Below are 12,060 nucleotides of genomic sequence, written 5' to 3' on the forward strand. Positions count from 1 at the left end.
TGTCATTCTTTGCTGAATTTTAAACCCCACCCCAATCCTCCGACTTTCCATTCTTTATCACAATATTATAATCTCTAATACTATAATTAGCCGTCACGCATATGCCAACCATCAGTTGGTCGTAGTGCTCTCACCTCTGAGTCAGAAACTCCGCAGATTCAGGCATCAAATCTAAGTCCTTACACGCAAGTGAATTACTAAGGGTATTCTGTACTTTTGGAATTGCCATCTGTTGTGTAAGATGTAAAATATTACACAGTATTATTTGAAGACAAGCAATGAAGTGCTCTGTGGTATTTTCAATCAGCATCAGTAAAACAGAGGATCTAGTCACAATCACATTATTGTTTGTAGGTCCATGCTGTGGCATTCCCTACATAAGAACTATAACTGCACTTCAATTCAAAAATGTTCTTCAGAATTGTTTCAGGACATCCTAGTATTGTAAGGATTGTAGGGCCGGGGTGGGGTGGGGGGTTGGCAATGGGGGTTGGGTGTGGTGGTGGTGGAATAACATTAGTGGTATTATTGCCAGACTGTTAATCTAGAGACCCAGGTAATGTTCTGGGGACGCAGAATCAAATCCTGCCAAGGCAGATAGTGGAATTTGAATCCAATAAAAATCTGGAATTAAGAGTCTAATGACGGCCATGGATTCATTGTTGATTGGCAGGCAAAAACCCCATCTCATTCACTAATGTCCTTCAGGAAAGGAAACTGCTATCCTTACCTGGTCTGGACTACATGTGACCCCAGACCCACAGCAATATGGTTGACTTTTCACTGCCCTCTAGGCAATTAGGGGTGGGCAATAAACGCTGACCTTGCCAGCAATACCGTCATCCCGTGAATGCATTTTAAAAAAAGCTACATAAATAGAGGTCCATCTCATTTTCACTTGAATTGAAACAGGCTGGAAGTGGGAACCATTGATCAAGCATCTTATTTCACATTTGAGTTAACTTCCTACTCACTTTTCCTTCTTAAATTAACAATGTTTGTTTCTTCCCATTCTGTTGTTTTTTTTTGGCATACAGTTAGGTTTTTTTTGCATTTGTTTTTCACATTTTAAAGACATCATCTATCAAATGCATATATTCAAAACAAAAAAACAAATATAAAGCTAAATAACACTGTTAATTGCAAGCCAATTCAAAATAATGATGTTTTTTTCACTCATTACGGGTTGAACACAACTCAAAAAACTAACAAAAAAAATTCATAAAGGTATTGAAGCTTTATTTTAACATTTTGCCTCAATTTATTTCGTAAAAGGGTTCCTGAGATGAATTTCAGCTCTGACCTCAGTTTCAGGTAATTTAAATAGATAAAAATATCCATCATTTCAGGCCCTTTCCCCAAACTGAATCAGTGGATGGATTTTAGGACAAGTATGGTATCGCTAGCAAACAAATTCAATTTAACGCTTCAGTGCGTATGTCAGATGTATTCACTTTATAACTATGCACAGAAAATGATCTGCAAGCTCATTTAACAGTTCTTTAGTTTATTGAATTATGCAATGACAATTAAAATTATAAGCAATTAATTCCATAGAAAGATCCATATTTACTGATCATCTTCGCTTTTGCCCACATTTTTTTTCCACTGTATCAAAATCAAATGAAAGGCAGCATTGTTATACACAGGACAAAGCCTGCAGATGTATAACGTGAAAAACAGTTCTGTCCTGCTGTTTAGCCCAATCTACATATTTTGCCAGAAGAGAAATCAGAGTTAACGTTTTGGATCCAGTGACCCTTCTTCTGAACGGTCACTAGACCTGAAATGTTAACTCTGATTTCTCTCCACAGATGTTGGCAGACCTGCTGAGTTTTCCCAGCAATTTCTGTTTTTGTTTCTGATTTCCAGTATCTGCAGTTCTTTAGGTTTTCTTATTTTGCCAAAATAACCTGTTCACTAGGTCCAACTTTTTACTGGTTTGCTTCTTGAAGGTATTTTCAATTATTTTTGACAGCACAGTTTTGTCTCAGCAGCTATGGTGGAAGATATTGCATTGCACCTGAAAGGATTGTAGTGTTTTGAATTCATTGTCCACTCAGATTGCACTGTTAACAGGGACCTATACAAAGGATAGGTTCATGGCTAGTATAATGCAATTATTTCTTTGTTGAATAAGTTAATATGCAATTAGAGGTCAATAGTGCAGTCTTTTAAATTGGTTTTGGACTTGAAATGTTAACAGTTTCTCCCTTCACAGATGCTGCCAGACCTGCTGAGTTTCTCTATCACTTTCTATTGTTATTGCAGATTTTCAGCATTTACAGTATTTTGCTTTTGTTTACAATATATCTCACCTCAGTACTCCTTCTGTGTTCTCCGTAACTTTCACTTCTTCGTTTCCTTCCTAGAATATTTGACTGAAAACACCTCACAATTCGCACAAAAGTGAACCTTATTCATGAGGTTGACTATTCAGTTACAGTCTGATCCTGACCTCACTCTATATCCATACTTGAACACTTGCAACAGGTGAACAAGAGACCTGAACAATTTCATTTCCCATTACCTGGGGAAATTAGGCTAATTATTATGTCATTGTTCACTAGGTTTAGATAACTAGCTTTAACACAGAGCTTGAATTGAAACAATGATCTGTCCATCTTCATGGTTCGGCTCCTCTCTACATAGGTTTGTACAGTTCCCCATGCTGAAAACCTTGAAATGTTCCATTTTAATTCAGAGTTTATGTATTTTGTTTTGATTCACTTATCAAGTTTTCTGCACACTATATCAAGGATCAGCCCATATCATGTGCCTTACATGACTGAGAAAATAATATCCATAGAATCCCTCCACTGTGGAAACAGGCCATTCAGTCTATCGAGTCCACACCAACCCTGCAAAGAGCATCCCACCCAGACCCACTCCTGACCCTATCTCTACATTTCCCACCCTAGACACTAAGGGCGATTTAGCATAGCCTAATCAACCTAACCTGCACATTTTGGACTGTGGGAGGAAACCAGAGCAACCGGAGGAAACTCACGCAGACACAGGGAGAACGTGCAAACTCCACACAGACAGTCACCCAAGGCTGGAATTAGTCCCGGGTCCCTGGTCCTGTGAGGCAGCAGTGCTAACCATTGAACCACCATGCCGCATACAGGGAGTTTGTGCCCAAACCAGCTCTGATAGTACTTTTCTGATTTCCCAACGTGACCCACCCTTCTCCAACCTGCCAATAATTTCATTCACTGAGCTCACTTGAAAGTCAAACTAAAATTAGAATTGTTTTGTAAAGATGTGAATTTTGTGGGAAATGATTTTCTTACATTGATGACAAAGACTTTTTATTCTTATTTTACAGACCCTGCCATAGTAAATGGAGTTTCCTGGTCTGAAGCATTAAACAAAATTTTTGTTGACAATTTCGAACGTGACCCTTCTCTTTTATGGCAGTACTTCGGGAGTGCTAATGGATTCTTCAGGCAATACCCAGGTATGATGTTTCCCACATTGAAACCAGGTCTTCGGAGTGATCTTAAAGCAGGCAATCTTGGATTTGGACTTTGCTGGCAAGGCGGGCATTTATTGTGCAGTTTAGTTACCCTAAAAAGATTTTAACTTTGCATACTACAATCTGTGTAGTGAAGGTGCCCCTACAATACTCCTAGGTAAGACCTTCTGTGTTTTCTTAGCAATGTTATGCAACTGCATTGCTTGCGAGGCTACTTTAGAGAGGAGTTAAGATTTGATTGTTCCCACTCTTGCATTTAGATGGCAGTGAAGCTCAGACCCACTTGGAATTCCTTCCTGTCCATTCTGTTATTACTTTTACCAGAGGCTGCCATGGGGAATATAGTAGTCAGTATCAGGTGACAATAATAACAAAAAGTTCTGTTGATGATGGGTTTGGATATTTTAGCATCTCTTTCTCCCTCTGTTCCAGTGGATCTCATATTACGCCACAAGAATCCTGTGACCTAACGATATCAGGTTCCCTTTAGGTGGCTGGAGTTCTGTTAAGAACATACTACAGAAATTGGAGGAAACACAAGACAGGAAATTGCAGGGTTGGAATAGGAAATAGACATTCTAACCTATCAGAACATCGCCAGTCTATAGTTATAGTTTAACTATAATCCGAGTGTGTAACTGGGAGTCCTTCAGAACATCGCCAGTCTATAGTTATAGTTTAACTATAATCCGAGTGTGTAACTGGGAGTCCTTCAGAACATCGCCAGTCTATAGTTATAGTTTAACTATAATCCGAGTGTGTAACTGGGAGTCCTTTCCCTTCCTTTTGTTGATACTTTTAGAAGACTTTATAGTTTTGGTGGTGAGTTCAGTCCTGTTTTCTGTCTATGATGCTTTCAAGCCATCTGAGGCCACGTGCAATCAGAAGTTAAGTGCATAGTTGGAAATTAGATAACCCCAGCCTAGGAAATGTGCTGGTAGATAGAATTTATCAAGTAGAGAGGATCTACAGAAATGGTAAGAAAGGTAAAGGGTGGAGCGCTCCTCATCTTGTCAACTTGCCCGAGATTAAATCAGGGAAAAGGAAGGTCATGATCACCCACACCCACCAGGAGGAGCTGCCCTCACTGATAGAGCCCTCTACAATTCTGTTCCCCTCATTGGGGTCTGCTTGCCTGGCCTCAATAAGCCTGACCCCCTCAGCTATGTTCTCAGACTTCCTCTGTCAATGCTGCAGCTCCAGCATTGACCGGCATCTGTGGTGGTGCTGGTAGGACTGAACTACTGCTGTCTCGCTGATTAAATGGCAGCTTTTGAGGGTTCGTTAAAGGCATGGGAATCTTGATGGAAAGCCATTAACCACTTCCTTAACATATATTCCTGTTGGGGCTTTCAAAAATGGTGGTGGTGAGGCTGCAATTAGCTTTCTAGATGCTGGATGGGGCCACCAATTACACCATTATACCTTGCCTAAAGAATGTACTGTGACTGTTTACAACAGCTAATATCGCTATTTGGATCTAATTATGTTGGAATTCAATAACTGTTGTTATAACCAAGGAAGATGGATGAAATGGCTCACCTTTTTTCAATTTATCTGGTTAACTAATGTCCATTATGGAAAGAATTCTGGAATCTTTACCTGGTCTGGTCTAAAGGTAACTCCATACACATAGCAATGTGGTTGGCTCTTAACCGCCCTTTGATATAGCTCTAAAAGCCAGGCAGTTCAAGGGGCAGTTAGGGTTCAGCCACAAACACTGGCCCAGTCACCAACACTCACATTCCATGAATTATTATTTAAAAAAACTCTTGGTCAGTCACATCAAAGGTTTAAGTTTATTTTAACTCAAAATAGAATGAATTAAATACAAATGTCCTTCCTGACCTGCTGTAGTTTTGGTGACCGATACCATGGGGCACACACACTGTAGACGAATATCTTAAGTTCTCTTCAATAAAGACCTTGTGGCGTACACAGTGCTGTGCTGTATGCAAGAAACATGGTATCAGAAGTGACACTGAGGTGAGTGTTGCAGAACTGTAAGAAAGCACAGCTCCAGACACAAACACAGGTATGTGCAGAACTGTATGTTGCTGCCAATTTAATTAAAAACATAGTTCAAAGAAGCAAGCTAAGTTAAAACTCTGGTAAATGTAAAATAGCTGCAGCTTTTACTCCAGCAGTTCCTTTTCAAGTTATAGAGTTTATGAAGCAACACTGGAATTTCTTCCATGCACATTGGTAGAATATACAATAGCTACAGATTGTTGACCATGCCAGAACAGTTCTGGGTCACTACACTTTTATTACCGTCGGGAAGTGACTCAAAATATGTTTCAAAATGTGATTTACCCTAAATCCCTCTGAAGAGCAGAAAAATACACAGCAGAAGTTTTAAAGCTTCAAAAGCAAGCTTTGAACCATAAGTGAAGATCACATATAAGTGGTACATTTTAATATTAGGGAACAAGGTGAAAAAGAATCAATTGATTAATACATAACGTCATGAACTTAGCTCACTGAAATCTGTGAATTTTCACAATTAAAGGATGACCTAATTAAAGACAGGATTGCATTAGGTATAAGTGATCATGAGGTGACAGCTCAACGTCCATGTGATGGAAGGTTTCTTCCCGGCAGTGGTGGTAATGGGAGTCGGGTTTGAGCTCCTGCCAGAGGTGGTGGTGGATGGAGGTAAGATTGTGTTCCCGGCAGTGGCAGAAGGAGGCAGGTTTGGGCCCAGTACCCGGTGCAGGACCCTAAAACTTCATTGCTGAGATTGACCCTGCGCAGACTCATGGCAGCGCTGGCGTCTTTGATAGAGGCAAGATGGCGCTGAAGAATGGTGACACAGTTCTGTGGCAGTGAAAGAACTTAAGGCTGGCTGACTGCTTCGTGCTAGTGTTGGTCTCGGCATCGGGGTGGAAGAGCCTGGATCCAGGTCCATAGCTAAGCACTTGAGAAGGACTGTAATGTTGAACTTTTAACTTTATTTATTTATTTTAATACTTAATCCCAAGATTTTATACCTGGGTACGTTTGTACCTAAGATGGTGCTAGGAATGACAACTTTTCACTGCACTCCTCTATCTCTGTACTTGAGTACATTTGACACTAAAATCTAATCCTATTGTAATTTGAAAGCATACCTACTGAGAAAGGAAAAACACTTCTGAGAGCAATTGACATATGCAGAAGTACTGAGGTTGTGAATCAATAGAAAGAGCATATTCATGGCTGTATGGATTAGGAGAGAGATAGTAGGAACTGCTGATGCTAGAGAATCTGAGATAACAAGGTGTAGAGCTGGATGAACACAGCAGGCCAAGCAGCATCAGAGGAGCAGGAAAGCTGACGTTTTGGGCCTAGAACCTTCTTCAGAAAAATGATTAGGATTTGCTTTATGCAGACATATTCCTGTCACAGTAACATATAATCGCAGGCAAAGGGCAGGATACACATATTGTAAAGGACATCACAAAAAGGGGAAGAGGTATGTCCAGCCAGAGAAAAGCAGTGCTCTCACAGCAAGAAGCAAAATAATTTCTGCACACGAGTATCTGGGTGAATCGAAGCCAACAAGTACTTAGAGATGGTTGCTGGAGCGATATCAACTGAGGAGTCCACTGAATCACTTGATACATGCAATAGCTTACTTCAGTCAAATTGAGGTTTGGTGGGTGACTGTTGGAATGCAGTCTGCAAAAGGAGACCATCAGGTCAACATATGGTGTCACCTAGATAGTGATGCATTTCACAACACCATGATGTTCACAGGCCTATGTGAAGTGTCAAGACAGTTAAAAAATGAAGCCTATTGAATAGACCCTGGAGGACTACAACAATGTGTTACAGAGTTATGATGTCTTCCAGGAGAATATCATCTTGAACTAGATGGGAAAGAATGATCAAGACAACACCTGACAAGGAAAGTTCCAGTTGCCTTCAAGCCCAGCCTAAAAGACTAGATAGAACAGCTGGAATAGAAGGGAGTAATTGAGAAAATAATAAGTCCTACAGAATAGATCGGCAACATGGTACTAGTGAAGCACCCTGGGAAGCTGAGAGCAAGCCTTGATCCAAGGATCAAAGCAAATCCCTGAATAAAGATCTCACTACCCCCGTGCTAACCATCAAAGGAATTTTGACAAAATTTGCAAAAGCTAAAACCTTCACCACCTTGGATGCAATTTGTGGCTACTGGCAAGGAGGGATGGATGAAAGCAACAGTTTTCTAACCACATTCTGGACAATCTTTGGGAAATATAGATGGTTGTGCATGCCATTTGACATATCACTGCTCCAGAAGAATCATAATGCAGACAACACAAGATAGCTAGTGATCTTCTCAGAGTGGAAGCTACAGTGGATAATCTGCTAGTGAATGGATGTGGTGGAGCAACAGCAGAAACCATTGCTGACCACAATCAAACAAGAGTTTTTGCAACATGGTCCAATTTTCATGCTCAACTTCATTGTCATTATCATAAGACTTGAATGCGCAATGGTGGCACATGTTTTCAAAATTACATTGTGCTTGTCATAAATATTTCACACTACATTAATTTCAGTTTATTCATATGTACATCTTTGTAATTTGTTGAGACCAGTTAGACAGAGATCTAAATGGACTGACATGCCTCATGGATTGATGGTTGTGTTCACTCTTCATTGAGTGTTCATGTTCGTGTCCAGTTTTGTATTCAGTTGAACTTGCTGGCTCATCTACCCCTCTCATTCAGACAATATGAAGGACATTGCCTGACAGCAATTGCAGAGGTATAATCGAACTGCTGTCATGTAAGATACCACATATTTTCTCTCAGTCTGTGACTCTAAACTCAAATAGCAGTTGACCTTCTATAACAAAGAAAAACCCTAACTTGAAAATCAAGTGTTGCATTTGTTGAGCAGTGCAATACAATGTAGCAAGAATCTTGAGTTAAGGAAATTCTGCCTGGCCATAATTTTGTTTGAACAATAGAATGTTAAAAATCTGTAAGTGCCAAGAGCAGCAAAGAGTGAAAAGCATCCAATCATTCAGACTGCATCCTCTTTCTCTTTCTCTATGTGCAGAGAAAACCCTGGGAAGCTTAAAAGAAAGAATTCACATCAGCAGACCTAAGTTTACCTAACCAACCATTAAATTGAAATACAGACAACAGCATCTCACTGTTGCAAAAATCAAAAGGACTGAAAAAAAAAATGACATTCTGCATTGTGGTCTGGACTTTTGATCTTTCAAATTTTGTTAACCCTGTCTACATTCTTCATCACCCATCATGTGCTAACCCATTTGTTCTTTGTCTGTATTAATTGCATTTGAGTTTGTGTGTACATTTTGAAGATTCGTAGTATAAGGTGCATGGATTATAAATCTTTTCATTTCACTGGTTTTGTTAAAGTTTACTGGTTTTCTATTGTCCTTGGGTAGCAGTCGGTCAGGCAAATTGGGTTTTTGGGTTCTCATTGGGTGTTGATACATCTATGAATGTTGTGATGACTTGTGGAACAGTAGGGTATGATTATTGGCACACTATTCTCAGTTAAACAGTAGTAATAGTAAATTCAAAGTCCTGGAAGGTCTTTGTCTGACCACACTCCAAGATGGATACAGTGCTGACACAATCTTTAGATCCCTCATTTTCTTACCTTGACTGATTGTCCTCAGCAAAACCCCTCCAATCCCAGTCACATTCAGGACATCAGGCCCTTCTGACTTCACTCCTCTATGCCCCAACCCTGACTCTGTCTTACCCTGGATCCTGATTTCAAAACTCCATGCCCTGAACCCCACTCCACAAAGCATCATTGACTCAACTTTACCAGCCCCAAGCTTTCATTTTCCTGCTTCTCTTCCTTGTGCCATGGAATTAAAGAAGGACTTACACACAATGGCATCAAGTCAAATGCTGCATGCCACCTTTAAATGGTCATGAAGTAGGTGCCATGAGATTTATATTTGCTATTGATTTTATCTTCAGCATAAGAGTTCATTGAAAACTATCCTGCTTTGATGAACATCCACTGGTTTATTGTGTCCCAATATTCCCAAGCCCTGCAATTGATGGCTTTAATCATGTAAGGAGAGTGAATTCCTGAACTGTCTAAGCCAAAACCCTGGGTTTAAAACCCTGACGCGATCTAATCAGAAGTCTTTTATACCTACTTTAAACTATTTTACCAACAGACCATGTGATTCTAGGCCAAGGAGAGAAAGCTTCTGGATATTCATGCCCACATTTGACATGAACAGAAGCCTGCCCCTAACCAGATGCCATGAAAAGCAAAGCTAGCTGGCTGCCTGTGGAACTGGCCTCTAACCTAATTTACAAGCTATTTGTATGTTCAGTCCTCCCGTACTTACCATCGAAAGTGCCCATCAAAGCCTTCTGACTTTCAGGGCCATTTCCTCCTTATCATAAAATAACCATTTCCTTTTGGTACCTGTATCTTGACTAAACATAATACAACGCTGTGAAACATTAATCTTTCCCCACTTGAGACATTTGGCAAGTTAGGCAGTTATCCTTGAGCATCTATTATAATTTTTGTTGCTGATATTACATAATTTCTCCTCAGTTCTTGATTGCATCTACCACTACTTCAGTTTGTGGAGCTGAGGATAGGTCACCAACTTTGAGCAGTGACAATTTAATGATAGTGAAATGCCTATAAAATTTTTCTATCATTCTGACATACTTTTCACTTCCATCACTGTCAATTTGAAGGATATGAGAATAATCTCTTCTTTATACCCCATTGCAGTGCTTTTATTCATTTAATTTCCACTGGATCTGCTAGAATTGACAGGATACAATATCATTCCCAATACATTTTCAATTTGACCGTTTTGTGGGCATGGAAAAGTAAAATTTTGCTGCAGGAGTTAAAGCAAAATTTGCTTCTGCAATATTCGGTTTCACTAATGACTTAGCTCAGTGCCTCACTTGACACTTACTTGACTTTGAATTTTCTGTTTGATGCATGGAAGCCCTTTGTTCTTTTGCTTGCTTAAGAAGAACACTTCGGTGGGTTAGATTAACTATTCACTTTGGGTATTTTTTTTGTATATCGCACCCAATTTTTGACACCATACAAATTTTTTAGGTTTCTTTGATACACATAGATGCCAATTGATCATCATGTCACATCAAAGAATGTCAAACTTTCTTTATAACGTGAAATAATCAGGCAAGAGATAGACAGGACTAATAGATAAAGTATAATACAGACAGATACATTGCAGTCACCATAATGAAAATAGAGTTTGTGTATGACACTCTGCAAGCTAACTATTCATAAAAAAATTGGTACTCAAGACATTTTGCTTTCAATTGGATTCTTGAGTTTTCCCATTTTTAGTTAAAGTGTTTTGTGTGAGATTAAGGTGCCTTGGTTCACAGTTAATTTCCTCATGCAATCTTCAGAACAAGCACTTTCCACCTCAGCTGTGGAAAGTGAGATTTCACTTAAAATTATTGAGAGGGAGAGGAAAATAAATACTTACTGAAGGCACATAGGTGATACAAATGACACATAATTGTAAAAATCTTTCACTTTTACACATATATATGTCTTCACTTGCACTCTTAAAAGCCTGTTCTAATGTATTTTTCACTGTTAGACCTGGTTAAGTTGCAGACCTTCTGATGGATGAACAGTTTCAAGCAGTTACAAGCATCGCACATCTTTCACAAGCACTTAGCTCCATACCTGCAGACAGCATCAGACATCATGGATCCTTCAAGCACGATGTTCAGGACTGCCGTGTTGGAGTTTAATGTGGATAACGGTGAAGCTAAACACAATATGCAGCGATTTTGCTAGGCCTGGCTTGCACATATCATTTCACAGTTATATCCACCCTGTGAGTGAGATTATTTAATCAGTGATTATTCTAGATATCTCAGAGAAAAAGGTTAATTCAATTTATCAGCTTTTCAAGCGAGTGCACTGCCATTCAAGGCTGCAAGGTGTATAATGGACAGTTCTCACATCCCCCTTCTTTAGAGCAGAGTGGTAAGAACAGCTGCACAAAGTGTGAGTTCTAGCATGTACACTGCTGTCCTATTGATGTTCAAATGTTTTAATGCAACTTCGCCATCTATCAGTGCTGGAAGGGTCAAAAGAAAATTCCTCAAGATTCCTCTTAACCAACTGGTTTTCATGACATACTTCACTGCACAGTGCTCCCATATGATGTGCTAACTTAAGTCTTCAGAGTGACCTAACCATTGCGCTGTGTGATGTTTGTTTACTGTCATTTTAACTGCTGCTTTGCACCTAACCGTCAGTACAGTGTATCATGCATGGATACTGGGATGCGAGATCGCCTGAAGATATCAAGTGTATAATTAGATTGATAATGGGACATTTATTCAGCAAAAAAAGGTCAAGTAATGCAACATTCAGACAAGGGCCACATGTCCTTCGCACTGACTAGGGGCTGCTTACCAGATTACCAACAGGATCTTAAACAAAGTTCAAACCCAGCCTATTCATCCTGGAGATAGTAGGAACTGCAGATGCTGGAAAATCTGAGATAACAAGGTATAGAGCTGGATGAACACAGCAGGCCAAGCAGCATCATAGGAGCAGGAAGGCTGACGTTT

At 39.7% G+C, this 12,060-nt stretch overlaps 1 protein-coding gene across 1 annotated transcript in view; it reads left to right on the forward strand.

Moving 5' to 3' along the window:
• The window catches only part of cacna2d3a (calcium channel, voltage-dependent, alpha 2/delta subunit 3a), a 791,006-nt gene that overhangs the window by 360,655 nt on the left and 418,291 nt on the right, over positions 1–12,060 (forward strand). The window contains exon 6 of the mRNA XM_048606724.1: positions 3,332–3,463. Coding sequence (XP_048462681.1) covers positions 3,332–3,463 — 132 coding nt within the window. The remainder of the gene's footprint in view (positions 1–3,331; positions 3,464–12,060) is intronic.

The sequence above is a fragment of the Rhincodon typus genome, chromosome 16 (genome assembly GCF_021869965.1).
Source record: "Rhincodon typus isolate 14 chromosome 16, sRhiTyp1.1, whole genome shotgun sequence".
NCBI lineage: Eukaryota > Metazoa > Chordata > Chondrichthyes > Orectolobiformes > Rhincodontidae > Rhincodon > Rhincodon typus.